This window comes from Pygocentrus nattereri, chromosome 28 (genome assembly GCF_015220715.1).
Source record: "Pygocentrus nattereri isolate fPygNat1 chromosome 28, fPygNat1.pri, whole genome shotgun sequence".
NCBI lineage: Eukaryota > Metazoa > Chordata > Actinopteri > Characiformes > Serrasalmidae > Pygocentrus > Pygocentrus nattereri.
Genome location: NC_051238.1, coordinates 9864122 through 9884222, shown reverse-complemented (window position 1 = coordinate 9884222; position 20101 = coordinate 9864122). Strand labels below are relative to the sequence as shown.

The window sequence follows — 20101 nt, the reverse complement described above, 5'->3', positions numbered from 1 at the left end:
GTTCAATCAGTGCATTGTGAGAGGTTGTGTATGGTTAAATCTGATTTACACAAATTTCACATACAGTTGTGTTATTAAACACTTTCATCTTTGGTGTATCTGTAGGATCAAACTCCCACCTATCTCACTATCCCGCTCAAAAACTCACACAACTACTTATTGCTCATGTTTTAATGACTTACTACTGAAAAATCTGCATGAAATAAAGCATGCCTCAGGTAAGTGATATGTAAATGAACTACTGGCAGGTTGATGATTTCACTCACAGAAACTGACTCATCATTTTTGCTCACATTTCCACTTCATAAATTCTATATAAATCCAAAATTCATAGCTCTATCAAATGATGGCAAGCAGTCCTGGTCAGGTAGCAGCAAACTTGGCCCAAACCATGACACTGCCACCGCCATGTTTCAAAGTTGGGATGTGGCTCTTATGCTGGAATGCAGTCATCCGTTTTTGCCAAACATTTAAATTAGACGTAGAGCAGTATGTACGCCATAAAGTTCTGCACTCTTTAAAACTTAAAATACTATAATCACTGGGTTTTACATCATGATACATCAATAAAACCAGACACAATCTCATCCATAGCACAGTGTACAGCTGAAGCAGCCTCATTTCAGTATATCGACTCTACTGATGTCTGTACACTTGAACATGAACCCACTGGATGCACAAAAAGTTTTGCACCACACACGTCTTGCTGAAAAGCCCATCTGCCCTTTTCCTGTTCCGCACTGACCCTCAGAGCAGCTCTCCGCCACCCCTGAGTTTTTAGGAGGCTGCTTTTAAGCACTTTCTACCGTTAGCACTGATCAATATTTCAGCTGGATGGGTCTCTGCAGAGGCCTCTTTATGATAAATGTGGAAGTGTGTGTGGGAGCTGCTGCTGCTGCGCGTGTGTGTGTGTGGTTAGAGACTGATGACAAATCTGCGCTCCACAAAGCCACACATCGCAGAAACCAGGAGCGATAAAATTTAGACAAATCACAACAGGCCACCTGTGAGTAGAGCACTGTGTGCGTGTGTGTGCGCGTACGTGCGGGGGGGGGGATTAGGAGAAAGAAGAGATACTGAAAACACAGAGAGAGAGAGAGAGAGAGAGAGAGAGAGAGAGAGAGAGAGAGAGAGAGAGAATAGATGCATTCATTTAGGAAAGCTCTGGGACAATGGGAGTATTTTTCATTTGCCTCCGAACCAAAAATCAGTAAGTGCACCGGGTTGGATCTCAGAACCTTTTCCCCAAAGCCAAAACCAACAGTTAATATTCAAGGGACGAAAATATTTCTCAGAATTCAAAATAGCCTTTTTAAAAAACCATCCCCTGTCACTGGTGACAAAGGCAAAAGCCCACAGAAGCTCCACACAGTTTTCCCTGTCAGCCACTCCCAGACACACACACACACACACGTTTTTCTGAACTTGTCAGGATGTGGGGTCATAAATTTGTCCCATATATACTATACCTATGTAAGCACTTATATGTAATAATATGCCCCATATGTATCATATGTATACAGTGCTGCTTAAACGTTTGTGAACCTCTTAGCATTGTGTGAATTTCTACCTTCATCAAATGATGGTCCTGGTCCAATAGCAGCAAACTAGCATCAAACCATGATACTGCCACCACCATGTGTCAAAGCTGGGATGAGGTTCTTATGCTGGAATGCAGTGTTTGTTTTTTGCCTGATACAGCATTTGCTGTTTAAGCCATAATCTATTTCTGCCTTGTCTGGTCACATAGCTTTATTTATAGTCTTTTGGCTCATCCAGGTGGTCTTTAGGAGACTTTAAACAGGCAGCAATATTCCTCTTTTCAGGCTGCATTCTGAGGCAGTAAGGCACCCAGTCATGTCCGAATTACATGTTCATATAAAATGCTGAGCTTCCTCCACATTTTTTTTTTCAAAGGGAGCATAGATGCATCCCAACATTTCCCATAATCCTTTGGGAAAAACACCAGAAAATGCCAACACTGGTTATTAAAAGCCATTAGTTTTCCTGTGTAAAAGATGCTAATGTCTAATGCTAGCAGCTAGCAGTGAGCTGTTGCATCTTGGCAACATCATGACATATCATTGCCTTCAAAGTGCATCTCAAATGCAGTTCGGCTGCAGATACCTTCATCCCAAAGCCACCTCCAAAAGCACAGCCCAGGCACAAAGGCCTTCAGTTTCAGGCTAAGCCATGGTGTTTGATATGCAGGGAAAATCTTCTCAATAAAATAAGCCAATCAGCTTATTATAGCATTTTATTATAGCTTACCAATCATATATATGCACACACACACACACACTCGTCTGCCTTCACAAACATGAACTTGAGTGACATCCCATTCTTAATCCATAAGGTTTAATATGATGTCAGCCCACCCTTTGCAGCTATAACAGCTTCAACACTTCTGTGAAGGCTTTCCAGAAGGTTTATGACTGTGTTTATGGGAATTTTTGACCATTCTTCCAGAAGCACATCTGTGGTTTAGTTTAATTCATCCCAAAGGTGTTCTATCGGGTTGAGGTCAGGACTTTGTGCAGGCCAGTCAAGTTCTTCCACACCAAACTTGCTCATCCATGTCTTTATGGACCTGCTTTGTGCACTGGTGTGCAGTCATGTTGGAACAGGAAGGGACCGTCCCCAAAATGTTCCCACAGAGTTGGGAGCATGAAATTGTCCAAATCATCTCTGCAGAAAGTTGGTGACCTCTGCACACTATGTGCCTCAGTGTCTGATGGCCCTTCGTGGTTGAGTTGCTGTTGTGACCAATCACTTTCACTTTGTTATAAAACCACTGACAGTTGACTGTGGAATATTTAGTAGTGAGGAAATTTCTCGACTGGACTTTTTGCACAGGTGGCGTGGTTGGTTTTATACACATGGAAGTGATTGGAACACCTGAATTCAATGATTTGGCTGGGTGACTGAACACTTTTGGCTATATATATATATATATATATATATATATATATATATATATATATATATATATATATATATATATACATACACACCTCTCCATGGATCACCACCTAATCGTGGTGGAGGGGTTTGCGTGCTTGAATGATCCTAGGAGCTATATTGTCTGGAGCAAAAGCTCCTGGTAGGGTCTCCCATGGCAAACTGGTCCTAGGTGACATGTCAGACAAAGTGTGATCCATAATAACCCCTATGAGAAGACAAGAACAGGATTTGTGTACCCTGCCCGGATCAGGGTTACCAGGGCCCCACCCTGGAGCCAGGCCTGGAGGAGGGGCTCGCCAGCGAGCGTCTGGTGGCCGGGCATTTACTCATGGTGCCCGGCCGGGCCCAGCCCGAAGGAGTTACATGAGTCCCCCCTGCCATCGACCCACCACCAATGGGAGGGGCAGTAGTAGGGGTTCGGTGCTTTGTGGATCGGGCAGTGTCCGAAGGCGTGGGCCTTGGCGTTCTGATCCTCGGTTGCTGAAACTGGCTTTTGGAACTTGGAACGTTACCTCACTGGCGGGGAAGGAGCCTGAGTTGGTGCGCGAGGTTGAGAGATACCGGCTAGATATAGTCGGGCTCACCTCAACACACAGCTTGGGCTCTGGGTCCAATCTCCTTGAGAGGGGCTGGACTTTATTCTTTTCTGGAGTTGCCCATGGTGAGAGGCGACGGGCAGGTGTGGGCTTTCTCATAGCCCCTCGACTCGGTGCCTGTATGTTGGGGTTTTCTCCGGTGGACGAGAGGGTAGCTTCCCTACGCCTTCGGGTTGGGGAACGGGTCCTGACTGCTGTCTGTGCTTATGCACCGAACAGCAGTTCAGAGTACCCAGCCTTCTTAGAGTCCTTGGAAAGGGTGCTTGAAAGTGCTCCTCCTGGAGACTCTATTGTCCTACTGGGGGACTTTAACGCTCATGTGGGCAATGACAGTGAGACCTGGAGGGGTGTGATTGGGAGGAATGGCCTCTCTGATCTGAACCCGAGTGGTGTTCAGTTTTTGGACTTCTGTGCAAACCACAGTTTGTCCATCACGAACACCATGTTTGAACACAAGGATGTCCATAAGTGCACATGGCACCAGGACACCCTAGGCCGCAGTTCATTGATTGACTTTGTAGTCGTGTCATCGGACTTGCGGTCATGTGTTTTGGACACTCGGGTAAAGAGAGGAGCTGAGCTGTCAACTGATCACCACCTGGTGGTGAGTTGGTTCAGGTGGTGGGGGAAGATGCCGGTCAGACCAGGCAAGCCCAAACGTATAGTGAGGGTTTGCTGGGAACGTCTGGCAGAAGAACCTGTCAGATTGATCTTCAACTCACACCTCCGTCAGAACTTTGACCAGATATCGGGGGAGGTGGGGGACATAGACTCAGAATGGGCCATGTTCCGTTCCTCCATTGTTGAAGCGGCTGACTGTAGCTGTGGCCGTAAGGTAGTTGGTGCCTGTCGGGGCGGTAATCCTCGAACCCGGTGGTGGACACCCCAGGTGAGAGATGCCGTCAAGCTGAAGAAGGAGTCCTACCGGGTATGGTTGGCCTGTAGGACACCAGAGGCAGCTGGCAGGTATCGACAGGCCAAGCGATCTGCGGCTTCAGTCGTCGCCAAGGCAAAAACCCGTGTATGGGAGGAGTTTGGTGAGGCCTTGGAAAGTGACTAAGTCGGCTCCGAAAAGATTCTGGCAAACCGTCAGGCGACTCAGAAGGGGAAAGCAGTGTGCCACTAGCACTGTATATAGTGGAGATGGTGTGCTGCTGACTTCGACTGAAGACGTCATTGGGCGGTGGAAGGAATACTTTGAGGACCTTCTCAATCCCACCGACACGTTCTCCAGTGAGGAGGCAGAGTCTGGGGACATGGGAATAGGCTTGTCCATTACTGAGGCCGAAGTCGCTAAGGTAGTTAAGAAGCTCCTTGGTGGCAAGGCTCCAGGGGTGGATGAGATCCGCCCTGAGTTCCTCAAGGCTCTGGATGTTGTGGGGCTGTCTTGGCTGACATGCCTTTTCAACATTGCGTGGACATCGGGGGCGGTGCCACTGGATTGGCAGACTGGGGTGGTGGTGCCTCTTTTTAAAAAAGGGGACCGGAGGGTGTGTTCCAACTACAGGGGAATCACACTCCTCAGCCTCCCTGGTAAGGTCTATGCAGGGGTACTGGAGAAGAGAGTCCGGCTTATAGTTGAACTTCGGATCCAGGAGGAGCAGTGCGGGTTCCGTCCTGGTCGTGGAACACTGGACCAACTCTTCACCCTCTCCAGGATTCTGGAGGGTTCATGGGAGTTTGCCCAACCAGTCCACATGTGCTTTGTGGATCTGGAGAAGGCATTTGACTGTGTTCCCCGGAGTATTCTGTGGGAGGTGCTTCGGGAGTACGGGGTACATGGCTCTTTGCTACGAGCCATTCAGGCCCTGTACAAACAAAGCAGGAGTTTGGTTCGCATGGCCGGCAGTAAGTCAGACTTGTTCCCAGTGAGAATTGGACTCCGTCAGGGCTGCCCTTTGTCACCGATTCTATTCATAATTTTTATGGATAGAATTTCTAGGCGCAGTCAGGGGATGGAGGGTGTCCGGTTTGGTGACCTCAGGGTCACATCGCTGCTGTTTGCAGATGATGTGGTCCTATTGGGGACATCAGGCCGCGAACTTCAGCTTTCGCTGGATCGGTTTGCAGCCGAGTGTGAAGCGGCTGGGATGAGAATCAGTACCTCCAAATCCGAGACCATGGTTCTCAGGCGGAAAAGGGTGGAGAGCCCTCTCTGGGTCGGGGATAGGCACTTGCCTCAAGTGGAGGAGTTCAAGTATCTCGGGGTCTTGTTCACGAGTGATGGTACAAGGGAGCGGGAGATTGACAGGCGGATTGGTGCTGGGTCAGCAGTGATGCGGGCTCTTTACCGGTCTGTTGTGGTAAAGAAAGAGCTGAGCCATAAGGCAAGGCTCTCGATTTACCGGTCAATCTACGTTCCCACCCTCACCTATGGTCATGAGCTTTGGGTAATGACCGAAAGAATAAGATCGCGAATACAAGCGGCCGAAATGAGTTTCCTCCGCAGGGTGTCTGGGCTCTCCCTCAGAGATAGGGTGAGAAGTTCGGTCATCCGGGAGGGACTCGGAGTAGAGCCGCTGCTTCTTCACATCGAGAGGAGTCAGCTGAGGTGGTTCGGGCATCTGGTTAGGATGCCTCCTGAACGCCTCCCTCGGGAGGTGTCACAGGCAAGTCCACCTGGGAGGAGACCCCGGGGAAGACCCAGGACACGCTGGCGTGACTATATCGCCCAGCTGGCCTGGGAGCGCCTCGGAATCCCCCTTGGAGAGCTAGTGGAAGTGGCTGGGGAAAGGGAGGTCTGGGCCTCATTGCTTAGGATGCTGCCCCCGCGACCCGAACCCCGGAGAAGCGGAAGCTGATTGATGGATGGATGGATAGATATATATATATATATATATATATATATATATATATATATATATATATATATATATATATATATATATATATACATACATAATTTGAAATTACATGTTGTCCTTTACTTTGTGTGTATATATACTCACACACATACATATAAACATACATACATACATATACACCCCAAACATTAACTAAGCTGAATTTTTTTCCTTCTTTTATAATAAAAAGCATTTTTAGGTTATTTCTGGTTTTCCTACTAAGACCATTTCTTTCTGAAAACATACAAAAACAAACACACAAACTCAACTCACCCCATTTCTCCAGGCAGAAACCAGAATGTCTATAGGCTTCCTGTCACCCCACATCTGAACAATGGTGACATCATCATCAGCCTGTGTCTGTGTCCTCACATCCCCCACTGGGCTGCGAGCATCCTCAGGTCCAACACAGCTGGTAAAAATAACCCTCATCTCACAATGATGATGCAATTAACGTTTGTCCCTCATGCCAACAGTCACTTCTGTGAAACCAGCAGTGAAAATACACATTACAGGCTCATGGTCTTAAAGTCCACGTACCATTTGTGTGGCTTTTTGTACACAAAATGAGGCATAACTCACTTTACATGACCATTTTCCAACCACTTAAAATGATTTTACTTATACTGATAAATGCAAATGCCAACATTTAACCACCAACCCACACCTTCCACTCCAGTACCCCTGCTAGACTGTCTGCAGTAGCAGCACAGCTTATGTCCTCAACCTCAATTGTTGGGCTAAGCTGCTATAGGCTGAATAAGTGGTCATATAGAAATGTGTTCATTCAAAATAGGCTGTTTTCGCAATCATTTTGCTATATCTACATCTGCTCGCAATTAGGACCATGTAGTACATCAAACCACATTCATTCATAATAAGAAATGAAGACTAACTTTTCTATGACGTGGGCTGTAACACATTCGAGAAAATTCCTGGAAGCGAATCGTGAGTGTGATGCTGGTGCAGACGCAGGTGTCGCTGGGCTGAGGTCGTGAGTGGAGGGAACATGAGGTCATTAACCCTGCCCTAAACGCTATAATTGCTTAATGAGTGCTAATGCCTGCTGTCATTTCCTCAGGGCTGATGATGAGCTGACAGGACTCAGAGACAAAAACTGTCACTCAGTGCTGCCACCCCCCCCCAACCGCCCCCCCACTGCCCACCCTCTCTTTATTTCTGACGCACAAACACACACACTCGTTACTATTCTAGCCTAGAGGGGACACATTCAGCCCACCTAACACAACAGATGTCTCACACATAGCAATGCCCTGGCCTGGACTATGCACCTGCCACTTTATGAATAAGGGCCTGTCAAACAAATAAAGCCGTTAATCACAATTTACTGTATTACTTTGTGTAGTTAATAGTGATTATACACGCTCGTCTTATGAGCTTAAATTTGACCCCAAAGAAAGATTTCCTCATTTAAATAGCAGTGCATTGTTATAGCTGTGAAAGTGAACAAAATTGTAAAAGTGTATTTAATACTTTCTGATGAAGAACATACTCACACCCTTATCCTCACGTCCATACAGTACTGTGTAAAATGTCCACCCTTTACGGATTTAATTTCCAGTAATTAATTGCAAGTTACCTGTGATGGACTGGCGACCTGTCCAGGGTGTCTCCTGCCTTCCATCCAATAACCACTGGGATAGGCTCCAACACCCCCATGACCCAGAAGTGGCTTAGAAAATGTGTGTGTGTGATTGCAAGTTATTTTTTTCAGTGTCAGGCAAAAAAATCTGAAAATAAAAATATTAAAAATTGAGACATATTTAACGCTCAATTACACAAAAAAACTCAACCACTAATTATATCATTTTTGTCAGTGTGTCCACATTTTGCCTTACATTCTTTTCAGGGGACCTGCTTCCCGTTTTTCAAAGGTCAGTCTTAGAAGTTGCATTTTCGGCTTCTGCTGGAGTCTGGGGTGGTCAGTCCATCGTTCTGAGAACACCAGCAGCTTCTTTATTTCTTCTCTTTTGTCCATTTTTTTCTCAGTAAGAGATTCCTGACAGCTACACATCCTTTCAGACTCACCTTCTCACAGGAAGGATGGACAAAAACATCTGTAGATTGTTTTTTTCAGATCTGAAGCAGCTTGATTTTCTCCTCTCTCTCTCAAAGACGAAAGTGCTGTTTATCTGATGTGGTCAGTTTTGGTGTCTACCAGGTCTTGCACGGTTGTTAAGACTCACAATTTTCTGTGTCTTTCAATACTTTTTGAACTCCAGTTCTTCCTGTTTTCTCCCCACTTATTCCACTGAATTATCTTCTACCTAATCTCTGCTGAAATATCTCCTGAAAATGAATCACTTGTGCTCTGTGGGGTTTTGACTGGAAACTAAATTAATGAAGGGACGTCAACAACTACCCACCCACTCCTTACATGCAGCCCCTCCCCTCCCTGCTGTCTCCCCACCAAAAAAAACCCAAGGGGCAAATATTATAGTACCAATCGTTTAATATAAACAAGAAAAAGTACATATACAGCACACAACTGTAATCTTTGCTTTTAAGGCTAAAACCAGCATTGACTACTGAAGCACTGATTACGCAGGGAAAGCCAGAGTAATGACTGGAGGAGTTTTGGCATATTCCACAAACATACCAACAAAAACAAAGAAGCAAAAGCAGCCAGGTCTCTAAAGAGCATCAGTCATTCCAAACTCGATCCAGAATCGGTCCGACAGTCATCGTTCTACCTGATTGTGATGATGTGGGAGGTGGGAACTGATCTGTGATCAGGTCTTACTGAGTAGACTGATGCACTCAGAGCCTCGCTAAAGGAACAAGCTACAAAATCAGCGCCGCACTCATTTGCATTGCAACACAATCAAAGCGCTACAAGCTGCCCAAGCTACAGTACAGTTCACACACACTACAATGGTGAAAAAATTATCATCAAAAATCACACCCCCAAAACATGGCTCTGATGAAACTCGGAGCAACCCCAGATGAATAATGCAGAACAAAGCACCGTGTCAGTTTGCCAACCGAGGGCAAACGCATGACCCAAAAGAAAAAAAAAATATATAGGGCACATTCTGAAATGCTGATTATCAAAAAAAAGGTGGTACTACCGTAAAATGTAGCCCTGACAAAAACAATAAACAACTAAAAATCAACGAACAATCATGCTAACATGGCTATGAATGGAAGTTAGTGGCCACCAATTAGCATAACCATCTGCATAATGCTAATTGGCAGCTTTTCACTTTCATTTACTATTAGCAACGTGAGATTTTTGACTGAGCCATTTCATTCAAAGAGAAAGGAGTGAGAAAAAAAGAAAAAGAAAGAAAGAAAAAAAAAAAACAACATGCAAAAACAGGGGAACCCAGGACAAGTCACAAGAAGGAGACAAATACCTTAGGACACCTAGGACATGGCTATAAATAAACACGGTGGCTGCACCAGTGGGCCACTAGTACGCTTTTTTCCTTCTTTCCTTCAGAAAAAAGAAATAAGGGAGAAAAAATGCCATCCCCGCCTAGCAGAAAGGCCTTGTTCTGTCTCCTTAGATTGGCCGTGAACCACAGGAGCTTTCAGGAGACCTTTTCAGCCTCCACGGCTCAATTGCAGCACCTCTACACTGAGCTGCATTTATAATAAAATCAGTTTTGGACCACAAGCTGCTTTATTAAAAGGAATAATCCAGCATTTTTCAAACCAAATCTCTACCTGACACATCTGTAGCGTATGGTCGAGCATGGACAACAGGGTCACTTCCCTGTTCCAAGAAAAGCACAGAAAACAGGTCAACTTGAAATATGGAACTGTGAATTTTTCAAATCAAAAGTATCTGCAAAATAGACTGTAAATCTGTATATGAGGTTCTTTCAGGGAAGGGACTGGCCTCACAAGGCCAGGCGTGATCTCGTATACATGTCTGGAGCCAACTTAAACTTCTGGTCCATGGGCTAGTGACAGACTCCGTCCCTCCACTGTCAGAGAAAAAGGTACTATGCAGGTACAATCAGAGTAAATGTACCCTCAAAAGTACAACAGTTTCCAATTGGGTACCTTAAAGTTTTTAGCCAGGGTGAAGGTACATATTTATACCTTTTCGTAACCTAATATTTTAAAGCAAAACTATACAATAAAAAGCTGGGAGTCAAGACGGACTGGGTGGAGTCAACACAATGTAAAACAATACAATTGCAATGAAATATTATGGGTATTATTATAGGATACAATTCTGTTCCCTATATAAAGTTGTACCCTTGAGGGTTTCAGCCCAAACGACTGTTCCCCAGACTCTTGTTCTGGGATCATGGTTGGCCCCATAAGACAAGACTAAGATGGGACTGGTTTTCTAGAGCGAATAGTCATGTGGGTGGAGCTTTTAGAGGCTCCTGTCCGAGCAAAAAACCTTTGGGAAAGTCAAAGTAACCAGATCTGGTCCAGTGTTTGAAAGTTTCTAAGAACAGTTTCCTCAAGACATTTTCTCATGACTTCTATACTTCTTACCAAGTCATGGCAATGACTTAAATCATTAGCATTAGGATCTCGTTCCCACACGTTAATAAGGCATGACCACGCATTATTTTTATCTATACAGGATGTCATCATTAGGGCTCTGTACTTCTAAGCAAATGGACACACAAAATCATTCTCTATGGTGAGATAAAGATGCAGTAGACAGAGATCAGCTTGAACAATGCCGGAGTGTATAAAGATGTGAAGATGTATGAATTGTAAAGGAGCTACAAGTAAGACTAAATAAGCAATAGAGTTCTTGCTTCTGGAATCTACTGCTAGATAAATCCATGTGAACTTGTCAGCAATTGTCTGAGCCTATTTTAAGACCACAGGGTATTTCATAAAGCAGGACATTTCAGTAAGGCTGGATAGTTAAAGTTCCTGCTAAGGACTGGCCAATAGGAATGGCATTTACCTCTTCTCCTACTGGACAGCTCAAGTTTTGGCTTAAGCTCTGTGGCTAACTGAGAACTCCCTCCTTTGTGAAATACCACCAGTTGGTCAGCATGCTTGTGTTCATAAACACATTTGGACAAATCTGGAACGACAACAAGATGGGATACTGCAATGCGAAAAAACTGGCTTCTGGCTGATTTACAGTATTTTCTACTGATCTGTGATACTAAGCTGTAGCACTAAAGATAGAGACACAGAATGTGACCCTGCCATATGATTACTGAGAAATTAAAATGAGAAATTTTCCCCATAAACCCCCAACCCCCCCAACCCAACTACCACAGGAGCCCACGGTCAATTACCCGCAGAAATACATTTTCAAGATTCTGCAGCTCTAATCACTTTGTTTACATCATTATTGCATGTAAACAGTGGAATTATAATAATAATAATAATAATAATAAAAAAAAGCTTTCAAGAATTAATGAACAGCATAACTGATGTAGCTGTAGGCATAATGGCTTCAACCAAACATCACAGTGTGGTTTAAAATCAAATTTACACACAAAGAAGAAGAAGAAGCGTGACAGAGGTTCAAACAATCATTAGGTCGAGATCAAGTCAGGTCGTCTACACATTCAGGAACAACTATGGCTGTGGAACGTCAAGGCGTCAGTCATTTTTCCACATTCTTAAAATGGTCCAGTTAGCTGTGAATAAACGTAAAAGGGACACGCCGGCCAAAGAGAAAAGCATAACCATCGCTATATCTGCTGCCATCACGTCCATTTCCACCCTAAACCTGTGCTGCAGCAGCATCTAGAGTGAGATATTCTGGTTTAAAGACTATGGAAACCTAAAGAACTCTGCTGGTGACATCCCATATAAATAAAGATAATGCGTGGCCATGCCTTATTAACACGAAGGAACAAGATCCTAATGTGTGGCCATAGCGTGGGAATGAAAATTTAGTTGTGGCCCTGACTTAGTAAGGAGTGGGAGCGAGATCATGTCTTCCTAAGTCGTGGCCATGCATTAGGATTTTGTTCCCGCATGTTAATAAGTCGTGGCCTGACTTAGTAAGGCTTGGGAATGAGATAAGTAAGTCATGGCCACGACTTGGCAAGGTGTGGGAACGAGATCAGGCCTTAAGAAGTCGTGACCATGCATTAGGATCGCGTTCCCATGCCTTGCAAAGTCATGGCCACGACAATCTTGCTCCCACACCTTACCATCTCATTCCCATGTCTAAGTTGTGGCCACACATTACTTTTATTTATACAGGATGTCACCTACAGAGCTCTGTAAAAACCCTTCTCATGACATACCTTGAAAGTGGGAGGAAATTTTGAAAAAATTACAACTGCTTTGGGGGGGATTTCTGGGGGTGAGCCGGATTTCTTTGGTTAGCTGGTAAATGCAGGAAGCCAGATAGCATCACTGCTAGGAAGCCAAATGTTACTGCAGCCATACGACTGCTGCACCTGTAGCAAATAACTGTGTCTTCAAATCTTCATTACTAAAGTTAGCAAGGTCCCTTGGTAACTAGGACAACAACTGTTTGTCTACTTGTTTCTGACTAAAAGGGCCAAAACGTCTCTGGCGTCCATTCTGTGTTGAATAGTAGACAGAATGTTCAACGCTAGTGCTTAATACTAGGCTTGGCTGTATTTACTAGCTTCTAGATCAGGGGCTAGGCTTGCAGTTACGACTGGTTGACACCACAGCGATTCCCAGTGCTTACAGTATATATTTGAGAAATGCATTCTGGGCACTGTAGTGTGAAAACATTTAATGAGAACACAAAAATGATACACAATTGTGAATTGTGTAAAATCAGTGAAGTCGGGGTTATAACGTTCCCCTACCGAACACTAACAGGACAAATAGCATTAAACTCTGTCTGTAGGCCGGAATGTCCCTTTAAGCCTATTGATATTTAAGCCAAGCATTTAAAAATCTTTTCACTGGAGAATCCTCCCTGGTCATGTATAGCTTGGGCTAATCAGTGTCTAAAAAGAGAGAAAAACAGGGTTATCAACCTCTGTTCCTGCAGGGCTGCCATTTCTTTCCTTGCTCCAACACACAATGCACCTTATTCAGCTCCTCAGTTCATTATCAAAGAGGCTCATGTGTTGGAGCAGAAGAAACAATAGACCATGCAGAGCTGCATTCCTCTAGGAATTGAGTTGGAAAACTCTGTAATGGAGATTCTTGTTATTTCCTTAAAATTCTTCTATATTTCTTAAATATAGCATTACTACACCTTTGGAGTAGCTCAGAAAAGTAGAAGCACAGCAGCGATAGTGCAGCCTTCTCTCCAAGCCAGAACCAAGAATAAGGGGGTATCTGAGAGCACAAACAGGTGACATCATATCAATACATGCTAAGCAGCCCCACAGGGAAACAACTGGCTCAAACAAAGACAAATCACTTAGTCAATCTAGGGCAATTTTCCTAGAATAAAATTATACCTCCTGTTCTTAGAGCTGATATCACTCTCGCCTGAAACACTTCATTTGGCCGGAAGAGCTGTGAAAAGCCCTTATTTTCTGTGGAAATTGCCCTGCTCTCAGCGCCGCTCACATTCCCCATTGTTTCTCTGTGGAGCTGTTTATAGAGGAGCTCCTCTTACAGTTTCCTGATGCACAGAAACTACATCTGCATGTCCAAAAGGTGTAGTTTACCCTGTATTTTAAAGTGATGTTCATCCAAACCCTACTGAATAACGGCTCATCATTTAACAAAGGGGGCATCTGAATTCTGAAGTAAAGCGCATTCCCATCATAAGACTGCTGTAACTACTGGCTTCTTTGTTCTGTGTAACATTACTGTTGACAGCTTTCAGCAGTGGGGTGGTTAGCACTTAAAGCGATAGCCCAGAAAAGTCAAATTTGCTAAATATTCCACTCACCCCATATGCAGCGAGCTTGAAATTCGTCCCCATTTATGTTGTTTTTTTTTTTTTTAAGGAATGCCATACAGTATAAGAAGTAGGCATGTTACAATATGCAAAGCTCCATGACATGATACAAATTGTGGATTTTGCACCATGATACATTATTTTTTGCTTTTGTTTTTGATCAAAGTCTTACTAATGAGATTACAGCATCCAGTGAAAGCATACTCAACACAAATATACAGTTAAGGGGTGGGGTGGGAGTTCTTTAGTGTGTTCTTTATTAGAACAGTAGGCATGAGGGATCTCACGTAAAATCCAGTTTTGTTTTGCCCCAAATCCAATCCATGCACTTTTAGTAGCCAATTTGATCCTTATGTTTCCATAGATGATACAGCCTCACATATATGCTACAGTCTGCCAATTAATACTACAGTACAGGTACTGACTTATTAGTAGTAATCAACCTTTTTTCTTCAAAGCAGCCATAAAATGCATTTTCAATCTATTATGGGAGGTCCCTCAGCTCAGCTTTGAATTGCAATATTTCTAATCAGGTTAAAAATGTACCTTAGAAATGCCCGAGTTATGTTTTAATTATATTTTGAATTCATTTAGAATTTTATTTATGTAAATAAAAGTATATCGCAGGTGTGTTTCTTTTCTGCCAGTGGAATGGTCACTCAGAGGCCTGCAGAGTGTTCATTTTAATGATCAGATGATTTGGCAACCAGTTATTGTAATATTCTTCAATGAAAATCACTTCGTTTTTGGACATTTCTGACATTGTGACAGCCGACACCTAATTAAGATGCCTGGTTTGGCATCCCTAGAGGAATTTACTCCAAATTTATGAAGCAAAAATCAAACTGTATTGGATTCAGATGACAGTGCATACTGTCCCAGCGAACACTTATGAGTATTAATATGGATATAATGACACCCTAGACAGAAGCCAAACAAGCAAGTTTGTGATTAACAGGACAACAAATGTGTCTCGGCTGGATGGCGACATTTGAGGAAAGGGAAAAAGATTCTGTGCTGAAATATCGCTTTAAGGTCCAAGAACAACCCATAGATCGAATGAAAATCTGATGAAAAGGACCACTCCAGTTTTAAACCACAACAAATATTGCAAACGCTTCACAGTAAAGGCAACGTGTAACAGCTGTCCTAAGCTAGCAATGGTGGTGTGTTATCGTTGTCCAATCAGAACCTTGTACCTCATGTTTTTTTAATATGATCTGAACATTTCATGATGACGAGACCAACAGAAATGGCCCAAAATTACTTGGAATAAAATCCAACATTACATTACATCGCTCTTCATTCACCTAAGAAGCCACCATTTCAAAGGTTGAGAAGGTAGTCATGGCGACGAGGATAAACAGCGTGCTACGTGCAAAGCGATGGAGAGACTGTGCTTGACTACGGCGTATTACTCAGAGCCTTCAACATCAGCTGCCTCATTCCTCCCTTCCATCTCTGTGCAGAGGCAAGGCCAATATAACACCATCACTTTTAACCAATCCTGACAGTTCTCTCTATTCACATACACTCCATTTGCTTCAATAATTAAAATAGAAAGACACTTACCCATTAATTATTAAAACCATCAATGGGATTAGAAAACTGATTGCTTGGTTACTTGAGGTGAACTAAGCCCTCTTTGAAAACATTGTAGTCAAACGTTATTTTACATTCTGAATATTTTGAAAACCGCCTGGTTATTGGAAGTGACCTGACCCCTCTTTGGAAACATTGTAGTCCTTTTGAATTTTAAATACTCTAAAAACTCCAAAGGACAATAACGCACAGTAATATATTAGGATACCTAATTTATTCGTAGCGTATCTTTATATGCTAAGAGAATCTGAATCAAATCAAAAATACTATTAATAAGTATTGGCCTATTATTTTCTTAGGCTTTTAAATGTACCACGTATTTCCACTTTGGGTCAAACGTAATGAATTTCTATGGGCAGGGATAGAAATACATCTGGCTTGGATTTCTTTTTCTGCCTCATGTACTTATAGGAGCTGAGAGTGGTCTTATGCTGCTTTCAAGTGCAAATCAGGTGGTAGTTTTCTCCAAGGAGGAATTTGCTCACTTGACTTGGTCACATTCATGTGATAAGTAATCAAAAACATGATTACTGTTGTAGTTTTACTTCAACTAGCAAATCAGCTGCTAATTTAAAACTTAAACTTAAAAAGGCTGTATTAATATATAAACAGGTAAGAAGTTAATCATCTTGGGTAAAGATGCAACTAAATAACACTGAAATGCCCAACAGGTTCTAGATATTAAGCAGATAAAGAACAGTCGAATATCTTATAACTGAATAACTGCTTGGAGTGACAAGGTGGACAGTTCATTTCACTGCAATGTCGCATGACCCAGAAAGAAGGTAAACTGAAAACAGTGCCAGGTGCCTAAATAGGAGTACAAAAATACATGGCTGCTTTCAGATGGCATGCCTCTTTGCTCAAGTCCAATTTTTGCTATGATCTGCTAAGATCCTAATATGATGGTTTACCATTGCGTATTAAGTTACTCACATCTGTCATGCAAATTTAACTGCGTTCCGAAACGTATATTCTAATCAGTAACGTCACATGAATGAATCACGTGCATCATGAACAGCAAACAAACTAACCAGCAGAACAAGCCTTTTTCAGCATAATTAGAACTGAACTGCTCTCAGCTGTTCATTACTGGAGTGAGACAGGGCTGTAAAAGGATCAGATACTTGTGCCCAGCCTATTGGCACTAATTTCAGGTTTGATGCTGCTGAACGATGTAGTAGTGGGGAGAGAAAAAACAAAAACAAAAAAAAAAGACGAAACCCAATCTGAGTGTTCTTATTAACGGTGCATAGCCACAAATCAGATATATATCCAACAGGGGATCACATATGAAAGAAAAGAAAAAAATTGTTCTACCATTTTGCAAAACTGCATGCAAAACAATTGCATATGGAATTACACAACAGATTCCTGGTTTGGATGGAATTCTTGTGTGTGAAAGCAAATGAGCAATAATGAGCCCATCCCCCAAACAAGCCCGGAATTGGTCCTCAGTGCAGACTCAAATATCCAAGACAAGTTTGAAAATACCTGATTCTTAGTATTAGTTCTACTGGGTCCTTACCAATTACTTTGATTTTTATGATTAACTGACTTGCTTAAACTTGTGACATTACAGTGAAATGATGTCCATATTATTAAATCTCAGCAATACAAGCAGAAAAATCACAATTTTGGTCCCGTTTCCTTTGTACTAATAACATTCACTCAAATTATCCATGTTTCTGAGATCTTACTGGGTAATGCAGTTCTGAGGCCCATTCATTAAAAAAAATTATATATATATTACATGAAGGTAAAAATATATATATATTTTTAACCTTCATGTAATATTTGAAATGAGATTTCAATCATTTGTTCTGCAAAACTCCTCTCTCTGGGGAGTGTCTTCACAGGAAATATCATCCAGACTAAAAGGCTTGTTTTTTTAAATCAATGTAAATCAAATGTATGCATATGTAATAGATATGTTATTTGCATATCTAAATTTATGTTTGTAAAACATTCAATACAAAAAAAAAAAATACATTCACGGGATATCTATTCTTCCACCTGTGACGTCTTAGATTATGAATATGTTTTATGTAATAGCTAAACCTGCTGGGAATTTTAGTGTAATTTAGTAAGACCGTCTTGGAATTTACCATCATGGTACCTAAAATAATTACCTGTTAATATCTTAAACTTAAGGGACTGTAAAGTCAAGCATTACCTTTGCTGTACTTTGAGTTTTTGTACACAAAAGTAACAGTAATAAAACTGCATATATTTATAATAGTACTTTGCCACTTCTTTTTGCTGAACTGTTTGCTAAAAGCATAGATGGCCAATTTGTCCTACACTGAAAATTTTCATGTACCCAACTTTAACACCCAACCCTGAAAGATTTTGGGTGTGTAGCTCCTTGTAGGAAACTCATCCCCTCCAAAAGTTTTCACGCTGATCTGGGACCAGTTTCTATGTGCTCCAATAATGATAAACACAAAATTTTGGGTGGGAGGAGCTGGTCCTGGATCACCATAATAGGACAACTTCTACTAGCAGTTTTTAGGGCATAAACAAAGAGAAAGCAGACTGTTTGTGCTGCACAAGAATTTTCCACATTCACACAGTTCAGTTTGCATTACTGACTCAGTAGTTTTTCTTCCCACAACTGGTGCAAAGACAGTCCTTGTACTAGACTGATTCACTCACTACAAACCTTATTATTAATATTTCACTACAGTGTGAAGCTGTCTTTGCAACACCGTCTCAGTAGTAGATTCTGAAATTCCGCTACTGCGGAAAAAAATGTACCCATGTTTTAATCTTTAACTCCTTTTTGTGCAATATGTGGGGGCTTCACGTGAAGCTAGGCCACCTTCAGAAAGTAGGACGTCGTCCTTGATTGTTAAAATTCACAGTCTTCTACAAGCGTGGAGTCGAAAACTCGCTCAGCCGGGTGCGTACTGACTCTATTACAGGCCAACAGACATGTACCGCTGCATCTCATCAGAAGTGACCCTGACTGGCTGCTGTAGTTTCCTTCGTTTACCACAGCACTGCAGTAACAGCTGCACTGATGACTTCGGAGATGAATGGAGCCAACGCTGGTCCAGTCAACAGAGCAATGGAAGAAGCAAGCGCAGCAGGCAGACGCCACTCACTGAGACCAAAAAGAAAAAGGATCACTTGTAGTATGAAAAAAAGGAAGAGTGCATGCTCCATTTTAGAGAAATCAAGAGCGCAAGGAGCTACAATGCAAGAGGTTATTAAAAAATAAAACGCAATAAAAACATTTTTCATAAAGCGGCTGAGAAGCCATTCCGCTTCCTTCTCCGTCATGTTATTAGTTTCATAAAAGATTCACAAAAAACTTTTCAGACGTGGTGTCGAGTCTTTATCTGCTGAAAGCGGAGCCTATCAGCGCTGCAGCAGAGGAACTTTGTTCAAGATCTCATTTTTTTTGGCCATCCCAGCAGTGCGGTGTTCCCCATCGGCCTCGGCGAACATAACAGGAGATTAAGGAAATGCCTCTAGACTGAGATAGTGTGGGAGTCATGGTTGTGTTCGTCAGTGAATCAGGACCCCCTTATCTTTTGTAGTGGCTGGGAGCGTCTGCAAACATGTATTTGAGCCTGTAGGCTTCAGCCAGGAGTAAGCCCACCTCCTCGTTGCCCCAGTGTATTGTGGGTAAGTTCTGCAGAAGCATTAGCAGGCCCTGAAAGACATGGCAAAGTTTATTAGAGCAACAATAGCGACGGCACCAATGCACCAAACAGTATCGGGCTGATATCAGATTGGATATTCTAGCATTCTAGCCTGAAACATCACACAATTGCTCTCAAGAACAAAGTATGTCACATAACAGACGCTACATGTAACCTAATGTTGGGTGAGTTCCACAGATTTTTCAAGGTTCATAGCAGTGATGAATGGAACCAGATGTCTGAAGAGTTTCATGACACTGAATGCTCCCTCACAACTTGGCCAATTTGTCCTACAGTAACAATTTTCATGTACCCAACTTTAATATCCAACTCTGAAGGGTTTTCATGTGTGCCTCTTTACAGGAATCTCGCCCCACTCCACCCCCAAAAGAGAGACGGATGCGACAGGCTTTTTTATGCAGATCTGGGATCGGTTTTGTATATACTCCTATAATAATGCATGTAAAACCATTGGTGGGAGGAGGTGGTCAGTAGTTTTTTTTTCCTACAACTGGTGCAAAGACAGCCCCTCGTGTTAGACTGATTCACTCACGACGAACCTTATCGTTAATATTTCACTACAGTGTGAAGCTGTCATTACGTTAGTAGTTGGTTCTGAAATTCTGATAG

At 42.6% G+C, this 20101-nt stretch overlaps 1 protein-coding gene across 2 annotated transcripts in view; it reads right to left on the bottom strand.

Annotated features, from left to right (window-relative positions):
* Positions 1-8858: 8858 nt before the first annotated feature.
* tbc1d22b (TBC1 domain family, member 22B) overlaps positions 8859-20101 on the bottom strand; it is a 94728-nt gene continuing 83485 nt past the window's right edge. For both annotated transcript variants that reach the window (XM_037535816.1, XM_017716461.2), the window contains one exon: positions 8859-19482. In XM_037535816.1, coding sequence (XP_037391713.1) covers positions 19354-19482 — 129 coding nt within the window. In that variant the 3' untranslated portion in view covers positions 8859-19353. The remainder of the gene's footprint in view (positions 19483-20101) is intronic.